At 39.8% G+C, this 20,035-nt stretch overlaps 1 protein-coding gene across 2 annotated transcripts in view; it reads right to left on the bottom strand.

Moving 5' to 3' along the window:
* The window catches only part of SNX2 (sorting nexin 2), a 416,319-nt gene that overhangs the window by 67,933 nt on the left and 328,351 nt on the right, over positions 1 to 20,035 (bottom strand). For both annotated transcript variants that reach the window (XM_078675570.1, XM_078675571.1), the window contains exons 9-11: positions 4,173 to 4,286; positions 3,861 to 3,954; positions 484 to 689 (exon numbers count right to left, since the gene is read on the bottom strand). In XM_078675570.1, the coding sequence (XP_078531696.1) occupies positions 484 to 689; positions 3,861 to 3,954; positions 4,173 to 4,286 (414 nt within the window). The remainder of the gene's footprint in view (positions 1 to 483; positions 690 to 3,860; positions 3,955 to 4,172; positions 4,287 to 20,035) is intronic.

The following is a 20,035-nucleotide window of genomic DNA, read 5'->3' as shown; positions in this document are numbered from 1 at the left end:
GAATGGGTTGGGATTGAATGAGCGATTAACTACCAAAGTAAGTGTGAAGAATGGCAACCAATCAGTGAGCTGAGGCTAAGACCTATGAAGTTGGCACTGTTGGTGGAGGTGCGAGGCAAGATAACTTACAAGACTAAGAGGAAATGTGGTACCTAAGAGTGTCTTGAGACCCTCACGGGTCAGTTGCCGCACTTTACAAGTGATTGATTAATTGAAACAAAGAGTACATTTTTTGCCTAGAAGTGGTATATTTTCTCACATTGTTGATGGCACTGCGCCATATTATCTAATTTGCATTTTAAGTACTGGTCACTGGTAAACTACACACTATGCTTCAGCAATATTTAGCACCCAGTTAATGAGTGAAAACGTATTTGCGGAAACGTGTTTTGAGATATATTCTCACTCATTTACTGAACAATGTAAGCAAAAAAGTTAGGCTTTATATCAACACAAACCATTCCACAATGAGAAACTGCTTACTTTGACAGATGCAATAAGACGGATGTAGTCACTGAGTAGTTCGGTAAAAACAAAAAAATCGGCAAATGCCTGTTCCTGGTGTAGCTGGTCTATTTTTTCTTCAACTTCTGCAAGTTGAGACAATGCTCGAGACAAGGCAGTGTGATCTTCCGAGTTTCCCAACATAGCAGCGCTCTTAGCAAAAGCAGCCGTGTTAGCTGAAAGCTCTATAAAGAGAAATAAAAAAAATCACATGTAGTGCAAACCATACCTAGTAACAACTGTCTTAATGATTGTAGCACACATTCAAAAAAATCAGAAGGGAAAATTGGCGGGTGTTATTTATGTCACAAAACGTGACTGCGGATGAACTTTGGCAATCCCCTGAACTATTTTTTTTCTTTCACTAGTATACACAGATAATTCCTCCTTTAGTGCTGGTGATGAATCGCTGCTACACCCACAATAATCTTTATGACACATGGGATACACTGATTAAGCCTGGGCAGTTGATTTGATTCATACATTTTAGAGCACATAGGCAGACTCGTTATCTGTATTTTGTGTAGCTTATAACTGCCACAACAAGCCTCGTAGCAACATAACAGTATTTACAGTTCTCAAGGTAAGAGAATTGCCTACAGAAAAGTTTTTAGATTGAGAACGAACAGGATGGCTTTATTTTACATTTTCTGGCCCCACTATACTCAAACCGATTGGGAAACAACCCAAAATTCAGCTGCTTTAACGGAGGATAAGCCTTCCAAACTAGTTTTAATGCGTGCACCCACTGATAATGTCTCTGATAAGGACAGAGCATCTTACCTGTATTTGTAGTTTTTCATTAGGTATTTTAACTACACATCAGCAGGGTCCAGAATACTTTCTAGTAAAGCATACTTTTAAACTAAAATATATGTTTATAGCTGGATCAGATTATGTTCTACCAGCATCAGCAGCTCGATTTTTGCTTCATTTAGGCAAGGGAAACTTTCATTCGATCGAAAACATGGTCCTGGAATAAGCTTATACTAGTTTTCCAGCTGGAAATACATTTGTGCCTTATCAGCAAAAATGTGGAGGATCATCTTGAGTATGCTTAAGGAGAAATAACCGAGGCCAAACATCGGCATTAAAAAGCAGGCAGAAAAGGAGGATAGTACTCTACATTTCATGGAGCATGAAGAGGATTCTGTTGACACAATGCAGCAAACTATTCGACTTTGTTTTGAGAAGCTATGGAGGTAAAGGAGATACCCCAGACCTCTATCTGTAAAGGTTTTGGCTAAAAAGGTGTGATGCATTTTGCAATTGGTCAGTATGAGATGGAGTTAAACAGCAGAGGCACTTCTTAGGAGGTTGTCTGGGAAATGTTTCAAGTACACAGACAGCATTTGGTGTGAACAGAAATGATTTCTTTTGCAGTCTCAGCCATTGCCCAAGTTTGATTCTCAAGTCCAAAAACCCTAAATCAACACTATCTACGAGGAAAGGCTAAAGAAAGTATGGCAGATGAAAGCTCATGAAAAAACTTGAAGCAATCTGAGCAAAGCATGGAGAAGGATAACTTTTTATGAAATAAAAGATCAAAGCTCTCAAGGGCATCTCTACAAATGACATGCAGTAGAAATTCACTTCATTGCCAGACGTCTGGGCAATTTTTAGCAATGGGAATGTGCTACCAACTACGCACTATTGTTTGCCTGAAGGCACACCAATATAGTTCACTGCTACACATGACATTAAGGGGAGTCTCAGCCTAAACGGAGGAAATGATTCAATGTCACTAATATCTAAGCAGCCTGTTTTCCCACTCCTGTAATACGGTTCTGCACTTGCATTCATTCTTTAGAATCATTTAGTTCAAATTGGCAAACCAATAAGAGTCCGGTTAAATCTTACTATCCAAAACTAGTGTTAACGCATGATTCCACAAATAATTTCTTTGATAAGGACGCAGAATATCTTACTTGTCAGTAATCAGTACCACAGTAAACAGAAAAAAAACTCTGTTCCTGGTGTTGGATCATCTTCACTCTCTACACTCGGAAATCAGAGACTTCGTGGAGCTACTCCAGCGTCTGGGCCAACTTCAAGTGGGCTTCTGTCCTTCTGGAAAGCATTTTGTCTTGGTAGCATTCTCCTTCCTATGAACAACTGATTCAACTGGGCCTATCTTAGTCCACCATCTTTTGTATCATGTACTTTCAGTTAAGGACTGCTTTTACCAATTCGCACAGCATTCATTTTCACACAAATGCCTACAAAAATCAGATGATTCGAAAATTGGGCGGCAACCTGTGGGAGATAATTATCACTTGCATTCATGGTAAATGTGAAAACCTGACGGGTAAGAAAAAGGCTTTTGGCAAACATTGATAATGTCGATATGAGGGTGGTGTGGGGCCGCAAGGATTTTCACCTTTAGGATGAAAGAATTGTAACATTGTCCCAGAATCGGTCAAACACAGTACTCTAGAAATGACGCCTGATTATCTAGGTCCCAAGATCCCATTTGTCAAGGACTCTACTGAGTGCTTGTACAAATCTTACAAAAAAAAGGCATAGCATGCTTAAGTACGATTATATTCCTGCAGAGGCAAGGCTACATAAGCAGGAGCATAGCAGGGGCAAACTATTTCCCCTCACATACAATCTCTCACCGCCCAAAAATGGCCTAGCATACACAGAAAAAAGTTGTCAACAAGCCATTTCCTAAGTGTTAATTATTCCGAAATCAAAAGAAAATAAATAGAGCAGGACGTACTACATAAAGAATTGTTTTAGAACATAAAAAGAATGCACTTTCATAAATCTATGTTATATATTGCTTCATACTCTAGGTCTCTTCCTTAGCGCTGTAATTAATGTGTTTTTCTTTTACTCCAAAGGGTTTTAGATTTACTAACCATGTAAGGATGGAAGGCTTAGCTGGCCTTATCATATTAAAACCTGGGATCTGCAGACTGCAGAAGATGCCAGAGACAAGCGTTCTAGCTAAGCATTTAATAGTTTTCATACCGAGTCAACAGAAGTGCTAACACATGGTAGGTTTAAATGCCCTCGAACTTTTTCAACATTATTTAAAAAAACGGTGCTCAAATAATTTGTACTTTTACAAATCGGCGTTCATATGTTGGTTGCACCTTACTGGGGTGTGTTGATTTGCAGTATTTACATAATACTCCCTAATTTCGTCATAAATAATAACTGGATGGTGTTCTTATACCAATCAAATCTTTGTACTTCGGCAAAGCAGAAAACATGTCCTTCATGACTGCTGAATCAAATGATAAAATCTATGTACAAAGGGGAAAGTGCTGGAAAAGGGGTTTCGACAGAGTTGGAACGTTTCTATGTCACTGAAATAATGAATACCCAATTGTTAGAATACCAACCTTTTCTGTGACAGACTAAGGTTTCCACACTCATATGAAGCTTTCGAAGCTGTTGATCAAGATTCTCAAATTGCTGTTGCTTTTCCTCAAACCACTAATAAGTAAAAAAAAAAGTATTACAAAATGATTAAGGTTAAAAACAGGTAAACGAACATCTTTACGCTTTTCGAGGTCCCCAGGCAAATGGCAAGTAGTGTCACACAATATCATGAGCTACCAAAGCATATCCCATTTTGCACACTGCAGCCTTAAAACACAATTGTTTAATCTCATTAATTCATCTCATTATTCAAGTCGAAAATCCGCCATTACCGCATCCGATTCATTCATCCTGATTGTCATTTTGTTGACAGCGTCGGCAGCCTTGTTCACCATCCTCAATATTCCTGCGCCGCTTAGCGCCTGGGTGCTAACCGCTCTTGGCAGCTACAATTGAATGACAAATAAGGGCAAACAAACCGGTTAAAAGGCTGGCGGTATAACTGGCCACAGAGGGACAAAAAAGGTGGTTGTGTTTTTCGATTCACATACATTTCAATGCAGTAATACCCAATTTCTCAAAATTTACCACTTCTAAATTCTCAGAGGAAAACAAAAAATAGACTTTCCATTCGCTTTCTTGGGCATCTACATTTAGATGGAACAAACTACCAATGTCTGAAGTCATTACAAAAAAACATGTACCTGCAGATCGACTAGCAGCAGCTCTAGTATCAGAAAAGGAAACGGAAATACCAATTGGACTATGTACCATCCGACCACATTTAAATACATAGACATCATGCACGTATAGGAGTATCAACAGAACAAACAAAAACACCATAACATGCGGGAGGATGAGCATATCTGAAGTTTAACCCGCAAAGCAGGAGATGAAAGAATTTGACCACAAGACTCATGTCTATCTAATGGCATGTTTTGCATTAAATCTTTTTGTGCCTATTTTTTTAAAACAACTCATACTTTTTTAAATTTTTTTTTTAAGAACAATTTTGCAGTAAAAAAAACAGAAAAATCCAACAATGCAGTTGTTGGAAAGCATGGCACAATGTTCCAATGATTTTCATAAAGGGATCACTTGAAAAAGCCTCAACCAATAAGTAGCACAGATTTGATTCAATTAACCAGAGCTCATCACTCGTAGATACTGTGTCCTGCAGGAGATATTCCCTCAGTAGGCTCCATATATCCTTGGGCTGTGAAGGCTGAGGTTACATCAATGCATATGTGTTTACTGCATCCTTGGACATTACCATAACCATGAGCTAGTCTTTCTCTGAGGGAACTGCCTCTCTATACCAATGCATTGTGACTCTACGCTTTGCCAGCAGCGTCATAGCAGCAAATCATCTGACATTGCAAGGAAGCATTTTAACATACCCTAGAAGTGCTGTATTAAAGTGTAATAAATGATAAAATAAACAAATGTAAGATCCTATCATTTTAGCTATCGCATGAGCAACAGCTCCCCAGTAAACATATATGAAGGGGCAAGATCGTGCAAAATACAAGAAATCTGCAAGATGCAGGAAATCTACAGTGAGAGCATCTGTGCGACTGAGTATGATCTATTTTATGCTGCCGTTCCAGCGTGATATATATTCTACATAAACATTTAAAGTGCAGAAGTTTGTGCTTACAGTTTATAGCGATTGTCTTTGTTTGCACTACTCCCGTTTCGTATCTGTTAGGCTTTCTCTATGTGTGACTCCCAGCCCCCCTTTTCCCGGTAGCTGTCCAACTACCACAGAGTTCAATATCAAATTGTATCGTATTGAATTTATATAGCGCTTACTACCCCTGACGAGGTGTTGAATCACTTTTTTGGCGAGTAGTGCGCTACTCTTGAACCCACAAAGGATTAGTGGTGAATTAGTATAGTTAAATATGAAATTAATTTGAGCGGCGGATATGTTACTCTGTTATTTGGATTGAGAATGATAGTGGAGGAATAGAAGAGGGAAAAGATTTGCATTAATATAGCACTTGCTACCCCTGATGAGGTGTTGAAGTGCTTTTTGGCCAATAGCACCCTACTCCAGACCCAAAAAAGTATTAGTGAGGAATTAGTCTGGGGAAATATGAAATTAATTCAAGTGATGGACAAGTTAGTCTGTTATTGGGACTGAAAAGGAATAGTGGAGGGATAGAAGAGGGAAGGATCTAGAAATGTTTTATTTTTTTGGAGTTAATAGATGTAGGAGGGGGTTAGGAATGAGTAAAGGGGAGGTAGAGGGGGGAAGAGTCAGGGGTAAAAGTCAGAGGGAAGGGTTTAGAAAGGCTTTTTAGGGAGATCCGACTAGTAAAAGAGGTAGGAGATGATGCAAGGAGGGATAGAGGTAAGAGTCTAGCAAGGGTTACTTTGGGGATCATAGTAGTGGTGTGAGGCTTGAGATGAACGAGAGAGTGGAGGTAGAGGATATATTGATAAAGGAATAGGGTGGTGCATTGGAAAGAGTAGTAGAATTAAGTTTGTAATGAGTCGTTCAGGTAGAGGAGATACTGAGAGCGGTATAGAGTGAGAAATAGGGTAGTGCATTGGAAATGCTGAATTAGAAGCAAAGTAATGAATATAAAGATACACAAGTACATAAAAGGTATATATATATATATAAATATATATGCAAAAGGTGATATATGTAGATTAAAGTTGCATTTAATTAACTCAGACTTTCAAGTGTTGTACTTTAAATTAAATTGTTTTTATTTTTTGTAATTCATTAGTGAAGCAATTGTAGATAAATAGTTATGTTAAAAACCTTTACGTATTTATGCAGTCACTTATATACATGTTAATCATTAATCATAGAATAATGTAACTAAGTAATATGTACACATTTTAAGCAGAAGTAAAGAATATCTATCTTTAAAAACAGAATTATACATGTTTATACAAAACAATACATATATGTAGGTACACATGTATAGTTGAAATAAATGCTTATATACAGAGCTATATGCTGTATATTTATGTTTGAGTATGGTTGTTAAGTGGGGAAGAGCCAATTCTTGAGTATTCTTCTGAAGATGTGGTGGTTATCTGTGGATCTTATGTTCGGGGGTAAAGAGTTCCATAGTTTCGCTGCTTAAACAGAGAAGGTTGTGCCACCCATGTTTTTTTTCTCGTATGGTGGGATTTTGAGGCGAGGTGCCACTCTAGAGCGGCGGTTCCTTTGTTGAATGTATTCAGTGATTTTATTCTTGATGAAGAGCGGTCCTATTCCATGTATCGCTTTGTGGGTGATTGAACATGGATCTTCTGGCAACCTGCTACCAATGCAGGACTTTCAAGGCAGTAATAATTGTTGTTTGTGATGTAATCATATATTTTTTTGTAATGCTTGATGCAGAAATGTTTTTTATTGTGTAAATAATGTTTGTCTTGAATGTATGTACAAAGTGTATTTAGTCTTGTAAATTTTAGAATCTATTGTCCTCCCTTTTATTCTGTTATGAGTTTTTGAAAACACAAAAAAAGTACAAAATAATGGACACAGAGTAACGCTGTCTAAGGGAAGTTACAATAAATTGGCTTCTCACCCTTTCAAATTAGTCATTGAGTAATTGTAGTGTGGGCACTGTGTGTTAATTGCAGCTGAGGGAGAGTCCCTAGGGAGCTTGAGTACCAATCTAGCTGCAGCACTCTGAACCACCTGTAACCTTTTCACAACCATCTTTTTTGTTCCTGCATAGAGACTGTTGCAGTAGTCCAAGCGAGATAGACTTAGGGCCACTGCCACAGTCTTCCTGGCAGGCAGCAGGAGTAGGTCAAAAAACTTTCAGAGGATTTTATGGTTTGGAAACATGGCTGCTATGGCGAGTGCTTGCTTGTGAAAAGATTGTGTGGGGTAAAATTTTATTCCTAGGTTTCGGACTGTATCAACTATTGAGGGTTGGGCATCAGAGTCAGAGGGCCATCATTGGTAGGGTCTAAAAACATTGGACTTTTCAGCATAATTTCTGTTTTGGAGCTTTTACATTTAAGGGGATTTAGTTTCATCCAGTTCATTACTGCCGTGAGACAGTGAAGAAACTTCTCTTCTACCGCTGTGTAGTTTTTGCCTAGAGTGAGGATCAGCTGGGTGTCATCAGCATATGCAATCAACTCAATGTCGAAAGTAGCTATCAGAGAGAGAAGTGGTATCATATAAAGGTTAAACAGGGTAGGGCTCAGGGATGAGCCCTGGGGGACCCCTGATGACAACCACTTTTCTTCAGATTTGTAACTACCCAGAGTTACAATCTGATGTCTTATCTAGACCAAAGCCTTGTTTTTAATTCCGCTGTGTTCTAGTCTGTCTCCCAGGATATCATGGGAGACAGTGTTGAATGCCGCCGATAGGTCCAACAGAATCATTACTGCCTCCCTGCCCTGATCCAAGGCGAACTTTAGGGTGTCGGTGGTATGGAGTAGCACTGATTCCGTTGAATGGCCTGGTCTGAAACCTGATTGCTTGGGATGCATGGTGTTGGTATTTTGCAGGAAGTCATTGAGTTGGGCATTAACTAGTTTCTCCGCAATTTAACTAAGACATGGTAGTAGTGAGATGGGTCGGAGGTTGGACAGAGTAGTGGGGTCGGGGAGTTTCTTTTTTTGGAGTGGCTTTACAGCAGCAATTTTCCAGATGTCAGGGATTTTTGCTAGCCTGAAGGTGGCATTAATGATCTGGTTAATGATGGGATTTACTGTATCTACCAATGCGTGAAGAATTTTAGGTGGGCATTGGTCAAAGGGTGAACCTGACTTACAGGAAAGGATGGCCTGCCTGGACTGTTCTAGATTTATCTCCCGAAAACAAGTGAGGTCCTGGTATAGCCAGTGGAAAAGACCTGTAAAATGATGCCATTTATTCAGGGCCTGCAGCAATCCAAACAATATTCCAATTTGTGACTGGTGCATTTTTTGAAGAAAAGATATGAGTTGCGGCTGTGTTCGTTGAAAACATTTAATACAGGGATCACTCTTTGACACTCTCCTGTAAGGGCATAAAGTCAAAGCCGAGAGGGTGCGCTCAGACTCATGATCAGGATAAAAAGTATTATTGAGTATTTTGCAGGCAAAGACTGGAATGTGGGGGCTGACACTGCTCCTACCACAAAATCAGATTCCCCAAAAACAACCCTGGTACTGGCAGGGGGTGCCACAACAGAGGTTTCACAACTACTGCTCAGGCCACAATTAGCTTTGCTTTGTGGGCAGCAGACCAGATCCCATGGAGCGCACTATTGCTGCTGTTCAGTGGATAGGAGTGTGGAGAAGGTCGCTGGCACCCTGTGGCGCAGCCCATAAGGGACACAAATAAATTCATAATACATCTAATTGCCCCCAATTAAAAACACAATCTGTGATCCATGTGGGTAAAAGAGCAACATGACATTGAGAAGAACGACTACAAATGTGTTTATACTTCAAGAACAAAACAAGGTGATTCAGGAACCCACTGTACATGAGGCCAACAATATGCCACAGCAGACGTTACAACCACAGAGGTGATGCACATGCCAATACAATCTTGGTACAAGAACTGAGAGTTGCTACAGCAATCACGCAACAAGAAGAGAAAGATGCCGCAGCAGTCCTGTAACAAGCACAGAGATACGCCACAAGTCATGTACCAATCTCTTTAATCCTCACACAAGACACAGAACCAGGAATAGGCAAGTCCTGCAGAGAAACAATATGCCTAGAGTGGATTAGACCCTGTTGCTTGTTTGCTACTAATCTTTCTTTGAAAGAAAATAAAGGCACACAGATTTGTTGTGAAGCTGAGGACACTGGCAGGTGCATACATGTGATAATATACATAGTTCTCATGGAAGGAAACATGCACATGAGCTACACAAAGCCAGAAGCATCACACAAGAGTAGGAGGCGAAAAGGGAGTGATACTCATTTGCACGCTCATTTTGCTACTGATACCCTTGGTGCACGGTGCCCCTGGCTAGTTTTGATGGCCCACCTGCGTGCTGCTAGACACCATTCTGTAACAACATTGCTCTTTCTATCGGGCCTCACAAACCCTGCTCACGAATGAGCTAAAGATACACCTCTTTAAAGAGCTCTACATGGCAATGAGGTAACAATTTACTTCTTTGAGATCTCCGTATCCCTCCAATCAGTCGTTGACACTGCATGGGGCTCTGCAGTGGATAGGATAGGATTTCACCTGTGATTATAATACCTTCATTGGCTTCTTCCCAATTATTTTCAATGAGAAAAATAGAAGTACTGCAGAGGCCGGGCTTACATCCCCACTACCCGTCAAACAAAAGTAAAATTATTAGTGAGCCATGGTCAACAGCCAGTAGGTCAAGGGAGCCGCGGGTCAAAAAAGTTTGGAAACCACTGGGCTAGACGATGGAGCAGCCAGAAACGATGTAGTTTTCTATATCCAATAAGGGCGTCATGGGTGCATGTCATATATTTCTATCTGCATATATGAGGACAATTCTGGTATTAACATTTTAATTTTTTTAATTCACAACATGAAAATTATTTTGTTAGAATTCCCCCAACAGGAACTAGAGAGATGATGTAGTTCTCTTCCTCGTCAAAGGAATACCAGCAGTCTTGGAGTCTTCTGCACCAAGATCCAGCACAAAGGTTGAAACACTTGGACCACAGCCGGAATATCCTGGACTATTCGCTCTGGGTGAAAGGCACGAAACCATACCGTATCCAGAACACCTTATTTGAACGAGAGCGTCTATAAAGGAGCCTGGTGTGACTTCAACAAGCTGATGGTGAACCTCAACAATGTTGGGAGGCTCGCTGCCACCTAGAGGTTGTTGACAGCTGCCTGGGGAGAGCCCACCTTCAGCAGCCAGCCATTGAAGTAGAAGAGATTAGCACCAGCAACCTCCGAATGTGTGCTGCAACCACCACAATCACTTTGGTGAACATCTGAGGAGCATTGGTGAGGACAAAAGGGAGAACTGTGATTTGAAAATGCTCTTTGCCCACTGGGAATTGCAGGTAACATCTGTGGGCCTGCAGGGCAGGGAGTTGGAAATAAGGGTCCTGCAGGTTGAATCCTACCTCCCAGTCTCCAGGGTCTAGAGCAGACAGGCCCTGCACTGGTGTGAGCATCTTGATTTTGACCTTCAGCAGGTAGGCGTTGAGGTGTTGGAGGGACAGGAAACTGAGTTGCACATTGTCCCCCTTATCCTGAGTGTTGTCATTGTGAGTCACGGGCTTGGCCACGAAAGGGCAGAAAAGGCCTGCTGGGTTGATGGAGGGGCTGGACACTAGCAACATTGAAAACCCACTGCCGTAACCATGAAGGAGGTGAAATGGTTAGAAATGTCTGGTGGGGGCAAAAATACTCAAGAAACGTGCTGTGACTCTGCTTTTCTTAAACCGTTCTAGGGGCGAACCTGCCTGGTTACTAAAAAGGCATGAGTCATTGATTGACATGTCCATCAAAAATGCCTTAATATCTCTGGAGTAGCCCGTCAACATCGTCCAGGAATGGCAGACAAGTGCCACACTCGTACCCATTGCTCAACCCAAGCTGTTGGTCCTGTCCAAACCAGACTACAAACCTTGGAGACAACCTAAGGTCATCCAGAACTTTCCGACAATACTTGGGCCTACTCCCATCCCTTAAGGCATGGGAGTAGCGCCCTTGAAGACAGCTGGCATTCACTGAATGAAGAGAAAGTCTTGTGGAAGAAAATACTCCCATCCCTTAAGGCATGGGAGTAGCGCCCTTGAAGACAGCTGGCATTCACTGAATGAAGAAAAAGTACATTTGCCAAAAGTTTTGTATTTGTTTAGATTTGCAATCAGGTCAAGTAGTGGGGAAGGTTTACCTTGCTGATGTATGCCTGCACCACCAGACTCTCTGGATTAAGATGCTGTATAGGAAAAGCAGGGTCGCCTGGTGCTGGGCGATGGTGCCGAGTAACCTGTAGTATCCGTAGGGGCTTCAATAAACAGCCATAGAGATTCTGTTTGTGCTTGACTGGGCTGAGGCACCTCTGAGGAAAAATTAGTCCCTCTTTAGTGGGAAGTTGTAGGTTCAGTACTTATGCAGCCCCTGCATATGGGCGGTGAAGGAGACACTTTCCTTACTGGCAGAGCTAGGAGGCGAATCAAGGCTAGTATCAGGAGAAGTATCCAGGTCACGGTCATCTTGGGCGTTCCCCCTTATCGAAATTGTCATGATCTGAATCAGTGCCAAAAAGATTGTGCAAAGTCTAGGCCCAAGCAAACGGGGTATTGATAATAATTTATGCAGTGGGGCTCACAGGGACACCTTGCAGCCTGTAGTATGTCTTCATCAAAATAAATTCAGGAACAAGGTTTCCAGTTGAATAAATACGTTTATTCATTAACAGGACACACAGCCATTTGCTGTAAGTTCACTACCAGTCTTCAAATGATGCCTACTAACATTCTACAACATGGCATTCTTAACATAGAACATTAGTGATTACAACATTCCTTAAAGTGACATACTAATAAAATACTTTACCACATATTACACACCTCCCTTTTTTTATAAACAAATTTAATTGCTATAAAAATAAAACAACCCAAAATATATAAAATCACACTAAAAAATAAAATTAATAGCGCACATAATCCCTGGAATAAATAGGAGCAGATCGTACCCGTGTACTACTTCTTGTCACATTATCTCCACAACCATTAGGAATAATACTGGAAGACGCTGATGCAGGAATAATGCTGGAGGACGCTGCCCCACTAATAACATCATCACCTGAATCACCTCTGTGAAAGATATTGTGACCATCCTGAGTTTGTTGAGTGACACTGTGACCAGACAATGTTAAATTATCTAAATGAAACCAATCCTGTCTTTCAAATCCTTTTGTGGAACTGATTTTCCATAAAATAATGTTCGCTTGTTCCAAAGTAACTTTAACTAATGCATTGCTATTCCACCATCCTTTTTCCTGTAACAAAACAGCTGTTTTGTTAATTTTCAGAACTTTTACAGGTTCAGAAAATTTTGACTGTCCTTTACTGACTATTGGGTTTAATCACCAATATTCAATGTTCCTTCTTCAACATGCATTCTTTTATCATAATTCTCTTTATAGCTACTCTGTTTCTCTTTAACATGTTCTCTGTAAATCAATATTATGATAACATTCAACTTTTTCCTAATAACCATGTTGGAGTAATAGATGCAATAGGCTTTCTTCCCCTCAATAAGACAAATGGAGCAATATCTGTGGTACTTTGTGGAGTAATATTGTAATTCCACACTTTAAATTGTCAATACTCCATTACATTTAAATTGTTGGCAACCGCAGTTTGAACACCCTCTTTAATCAATCTATTAGCCCTTTCTACTAAACCATTAGAAGCTGGGCTGCATAGAGGTACTCTAATGTCTTTAACATCATGTTTATTGAGGAAATCTGTAAACTCCTCAGAAATAAAGTGGGATCCATTATCGGTGACCACTTTCTTGACCCTCCCTTCAATATTAAATAAATGTTTCAAGAAAGAAACAGTTAAAGCTGGGTCAGCATTGCAAACAAATGAAAAATATAACCTCTTTGAGTAATAGTCAATTGCAACCACCAAAAATCTTCTGTCACATCCTGCAACATTTAAGGGACCTGTAAAATCCAAACCAATTTTCTCCCAAGCATTGTTTGGCCAATTAATTGGAATTAAAAGGCTTGTAGAAGTTTTCCAATGCTTGTCAGAGCACAAACACTCAGAACATGTTTCAACATATCTCTTACCTTGGCAATCAAAATCCCTGGCCACCAGTATGTCGGTCTGATTTTCTTAACAGGAGCGGAGATACCTAAATGTCCCTCATGTGCTAAGGAAATAACTTTTGACCGGAGTCTAACTGGAGGAACAAACAAATCTTGCCTCACCAAGATATTGTTAACCAACGACAACTCTGATGCAACTTGAGAAAAACATCTTAATTCCATGGACATACACCTGTCATTTGGCCAACCAGTAATGAGAATTTTTTTCACTTGAACCATACAATCATCTTTGTCACAACAATCTAACCACTCTTTTTCTGAAATCTTGAATTGTTCATTGATATCATGAACTGTAAACACATATTCAATATCTTCCAAATGCGTTTTTTCACACTCAAAAGAATCTTCTGCAGCAACCGGTAACCTTGATAAACAATCAGCCCTTACATTTTTCCCACCAGGAATATATTTTAAATCGAAATTGAATTCCTGCAACCTAGCTAATATCCGTATGAGTCTTGAGGAAGCTTTATTTGAGCAACTGTCACCTAACATATATAACAGAGGTTTATGGTCAATATGCAGTTCATATCTGATACCCCAAATATACATCCTAAATTTTTCAGATGCCCAAGAACATGCTAATGTTTCTCGCTCAATTGTACTATAATTCTTTTCACTAACATTCAATGTGCGCGAAGCAAAAGCCATAGTACACTCCTTACCAGCAACTATTTGACTAAGAACCGCCCCCAAACCTTTCGCACTGGCATCAACCGTAATAATACTTTTAACATCATGTGTAAAAGGTTTAATGGCTGGTGCCGTTATAATTAGTTCCTTAACAGATTCGAAAACTTTTTGGCATTCTTCGGACCAAACATATTTTACATTTTTCTTCAAGAGATCCCTAAAAGGCTGGGCAATAACAGCGTAGCCTTGAACAAACCGTGCATAATATTCACTAAAGCCTAAAAAAGCCCTAAGTGAATCTTTATCATTTGGAACAGCTGCATCATTAATCCCTTTCAACAAAGAAACTTTGGTTTTATGCCTTCTGATGAAATATTATGTCCAAAATAATTAACCTCTTGTGTAAAAAATTTACACTTATCAATGTTAACAGTCATACCATTTGAACTTACTTTTTCTAAGACTTCCTCTAACAAAATATTATGTTGTTCTAAACTCTCCGTGTGTATTAAAATATCATCTTGGAAAGCTTGCATCTCCTTCTGATCTCCAAAAATCTTATCAATTAAATGTTGAAAAACACAGGCTGCTGATGCCAATCCGAATGGCATACGCTTGTACATCTATACGCCAAACGGTGTTACGAAGGTAGTGAGATGCTGGGAACTTTTATGTAAAGGTATTTGATGATACGCAGAGCGTAAATCAATAGTGGAAAAATACTTACTACCACCTACTCTGGCTAACATTTCATAATTTCTTGGGAGGGGATGGCAATCTACTAGGATGTTTCTATTAAGAACTCTTAAATCTGCACAGAAGCGAATGTCACCTGAACGTTTGCGTGCGACTACTGCGGCCGAAACCCACTCAGATGACTCAACCTGCTCAATTATACCTTGACTTTACATATTATCAAGTAATTTCTTAAAATCTTCTCGAGCTGAAAGGGGTACAGGTCTTACTTTCTGTTTGACAGGAACAGCGTTACTTTTTAACTTGATAGTGTGTTTGAAATTCTTAATAACACCAATATTGTTAGAAAAAACACCGGGAAACTTATCATGTAATTTTTGAGTAAAATCATCTTCTTTAAAAGTCTCCTGAATAGCAAGAACTGGCATATCACCTAGAACAACAGGTTCTTCATGTCCTGGTCCAAGTATGATTCCTAGTTTAGCTTGATCTTGCCATCCCAAAATATCCCTTCCATTAATTGCAACATAAATTTTAGTGTAGATGTTCCTACCTTTGAATAAAACACCATCATCAAAGTAACCTTTCATAATAATATCATATTCCCCAAATGCCTCGGGGTTAATAGTAGTGGGTTTTAGCAATTTTTGCGACCAAAACTTGTTAAATGTGTTCTCAGCAAGTACTGCAATAGGAGACCCAGAGTCAGCCATAACATTTAAATCTATAGTACCAATTTTTACATCACAAATTGGTCCTTTGCAACGTTTCTTGAACTTTCCTAATACATTAATTTCTACAGAAGATACAGAAATATTACTGATAGCGTCAGATAATATCATTTTCCACATCAAGTTGACTCACTTTGACCTTAGATTTGTTTGCATGACAAACGTTATAAAAATGTCCAATTTTTTTTACAATTGTTGCACTACCTCCCATGAGCTGGACAATTTGGAAAGTTACCTAAATGAAATTTAGAACCGCATCTGTAACAAGTTCCACTGCCCCTCTTATCTATGTTCTTTTTTGTAACATTTTTATGTGAGACAAAATATACATTTGTTTCATTACACCCTGCATTCATTTCTACTACAGCAACTTTTGGGGTATCAGTAGAGAAATTATTTGAATTCTCAGACAAAATCTTTGAAGAAACAACTGAGCGTTCTATACTTCTTTCTATATCCATTACCTCGTCGAGAGATGTATTTTTGCAGGTCAAAATACGCTGCTGAATTTTCTTATTAAAACAATTAAAAACTAACTGATCACGTAGAGCTGTATCCAAATAGTTACCAAAAACGCACTTTGAAGCCAAAACACGTAAAACAACTAGTTAATTTTCTATGGATTCCTCAGAAGATTGTTTAAGTTTGAAGAACTTATGTCTTTCAACCATTACAAAAGGTTCATCCACATATTGTTTACCAATACGTGCAAGAGTTTCTTTAAAAACATCCCATGTCTCATCTCCAGACGGTACAGGAACTATAGGTAAGTTATCGAAACCTTCTTGCCCAGCGTTGCCAAGATGGTTAAATAATAATGCTTTCTTGAGAGAAGATGAATATTTACTGGCATCAATTGCCTCAAGATAATTCTAAAAATATAAACCATTTATGCTATGGTATGATAGGCTTACCTGCTAATTCATGAAATGGAGGAGGTTGCATCACATTACTACTACTTCTGGTGGCCATTATAGTATTATAAAAGTACTATAAAACAATAATAACTATTATATAATCATACAATAATGACCTACAATTGAAAGTGACTTTTAAAGCACAAAAGTTAATGTAAACAAATAAATCCTTTCCACCAGTTGAGCTTACTGTGCATGTCCTGAAATAAAAGTATTCTTAATGCTCATTCTCGCGATGTTCTTAGAACTGCTAAAATTATACACAGTCCATTAGTTGTAGAATATGTGCCGACTTTCAATACTTCAATGTTCCCAACGTTACGATACTTCGTGTGTCCTCGTTGCTAGGAAACTTTTGTAAACCAATTAAAATGGTGGCTGTAACGTGAAAAGGACGTTGTTAGCGTAATGTCCTAGTGGTTGCTAGGAAACAATTGTAATTCCCAAATCAAAATGGCAGCCGTAGCGGAAATGTTACGTAAATGACGTATATAGCGTGATGATGTAGGCACGATACCCACTGAAGACAGTATCCAGAGCACAAGAAACGTTCCACAGATCTCGTGCGTGCTCTGCAGCGAACCAACGAAGACTCTCCACACTTCAAATGATGCAGAGACTCACAACACTTCAAAAGATGCAATGAACAAATTCCAGGTTACGGCTCGATTCCAGCGGTCGAAAACAGCACAATTACTGTATGCAAACAATCCTCAGAGGTCTCAAGTTCAAATTTAAATTCTCTTGGCACGTTTTAAAAGGATAATAGCTGTACACACAAATTTATATGAAATCACCGTCAGCCTTAATATAAATCCAAAAGGTGAACACTAACATTGTGCAAGTTCAGCTATAGAGTTCTCTTCCAACAGGGTGTGCCAAAGGATTGATGAACGAAATATTCCAGATTTTAAGGTATTTCAATAAAATAGTAAAACTCACAATCTTCAAAATTCTGTTGGTGGTTCCAAGTCCATTATTACCATCGTCGCCAGTAAATGAAGTATGTCTTCGTCAAAGTAAATTCAGGAACAAGGTTTCCAGTTGAATAAATACGTTTATTCATTAACAGGACCCACGACCATTAGCTGTAAGTTCACTACCAGTCTTCAAATGATGCCTACTAACATTCTACAACATGGCATTCTTAACATAGAAAAATTAGTGATTACAACATTCCTAAACATTCCTTAAAGTGACATACTAATAAAATACTTTACTTTACCACATATTACACAGCCCCAGGGACCACCACCTACACCAGGGACTGCCATCTTTCTGGGACCACATATAGAGAAACCGGAGGGCCTCTACAACAACCCTGGGGGCATAGCTTTTAACAAAAAGGCCAGGGACCCAGGCGATAAGGATCCCTGGGGCTGAAATCAGCCTGTCGGGGGAAGGGGGTGCTCGACCCCCCTCCCATTAAGTTATTAAAACGTTTTAGACCATCAAGCCGCCGGAGGCCCTGCCTACTTTCATCACCACTCTGCAAATGCGCCTCCTGGCTCACTGTTGGTTGGGGGATTAAGTTCCCTTGGATGCGGGGGGTCCTTGGGTACCAACAAGCCCTACTGTTACCTCCAGGAAGTCCCAAACAGCCTTTTTGCTTAGAGTACTTCGGAGACCACTCCCCCTATCTCCATCACTCTACACATGAACCTCCTGGCACACTGCTGGCAGGGGAATTTAGTCCCCTTGGCTCCTGAGGGTACGTAGGGACTAAGAAGCCCTTCTGTTACCTCTAGTGATTCTTGAGAGCTGGTTGGAGTCCTTGCCCCCTTTCACCATCACTCTACAAATGCAACTACTAATTAAAAAAACATAGAAATTCACTGAAAAAAATGAAGGTTACAGGGATGTTATGGTTAGGAAAGAGAATTAAAAAAAAACTTTAAAATTCACTGAAAAAACAAAGGTTACAGGGACGTTATAGTTAGGCTGGCATTTGACTCGTACAAAACCAGAGAAATTCATCAGCAGTTATAGTTACCTGAGCTAACTAGGACTTACGGCTCTGCAATGCATTGCTTATGACCTCACATATTACATCACTCATGACCTGGCCAGTGACATTACTCGTCATATCTCTGATGACATCTCCAATGACATCTCAAATTATATTTTTTTCTACGTGTGAGATGAGAACTGAGGCCAAGGTACATCTTACTCATTAGAAAGTTAGAATTGAATGTAATGCCCCTCATGGAAGTCATAAGTCACAGATTGTCTAATTCATTCCAAGGGATCTCATCATTGAGTCCTATCATATGAGTAGATAAACAAAAGATCCAAAGATGTTCTTTCTGGAATAAGGTTTACTGCAGAATGGTCCACTAACATTCATCCGGGTTATGGTGTTTTTCCACAAAATTGTAACTCATTCTTGTCATGCAACGTTGGCAGAGAATGTTGCTGCAATGTTCAATAATGCATGTCTTAAAAGGTCTGGTAGCCATGCCTATATAGCGAAGTTGGCACAGGCTATGGATAACAAACGCAATATTTGGTAATGCAATTCATTTGTTTTTTCTGAATCTAAGTATGTGTATCATCAAGAATGATTTCTTTGGAAGATCTGGTAAGGTGACATCTGTCACATGAGCCACAAGGAAAGTGGTCGGACACTGGTGGCAAGTTCCCTAGAATTCTCTGTTCCTGCTTAGAATTTGCCCCAGGTCTAGCACGTACCAAGAGATCTCGTAAGTTGATCGGTGTGCTTGAAGGCGAATCGCGATATGGGAATATCCAGGGGTCCTTATTGAAGAATGCGCCAATGCATGCGTTTGATCTTATCTTCTTGCTCCGATTGGAACTTGGTGTCAACATGATGACGCATGTGATCACATTCTCCTCTTGTCTGATCCTGGGTTCCAACAAAGCTTCTCTGTGGTTATTCATGGCCCTCTTCCATGCCCTCTTTACTACCAAAGGTGGGTAGTTGCAAGCTTAATAGTTCTGGCTCAAGGTTGCAGCTTGATTTTTCATAATCTCTAATGTCGCTGCAATTGCGATGTAGGCATAAGACCTGCCCATGGGGGAGGTTATCGTGAAGAGCTTTCGAATGAGGACTATCATAAGGCAGTAAGCTGTTATAGCCAGTCTTCTTTTTGTAAATTGTTGTAGCCAAATGTCCATTGTTGGCTGTGATGAAGAGACCCTGGAATACAATTTCACTGACTGATACAGGCTTGTTAAATCTCAAAAAGGAATTGAGATAATGAATCCACGTGTAGAAGGCCTCACGTCAAGATCTCCGCTCCAGAAGATGATAGTTATTTATGTAACATCGCCACAATTTGATGAAGGTATGATAAGGATTACTATCTGTGGAGATGTGAAGGCTTTCAAATTCAGCCATGGTAAGACAGGCCAAACTAGGGGCAACGGTACTACCCATCGATGTACCCTGTACATGGTGGAATAGCCG

Source organism: Lissotriton helveticus, chromosome 2_1, assembly GCF_964261635.1.
Source record: "Lissotriton helveticus chromosome 2_1, aLisHel1.1, whole genome shotgun sequence".
In the NCBI taxonomy this organism is placed as follows: Eukaryota; Metazoa; Chordata; class Amphibia; order Caudata; family Salamandridae; genus Lissotriton; species Lissotriton helveticus.
This window is presented reverse-complemented; position numbering and strand designations above follow the sequence as displayed.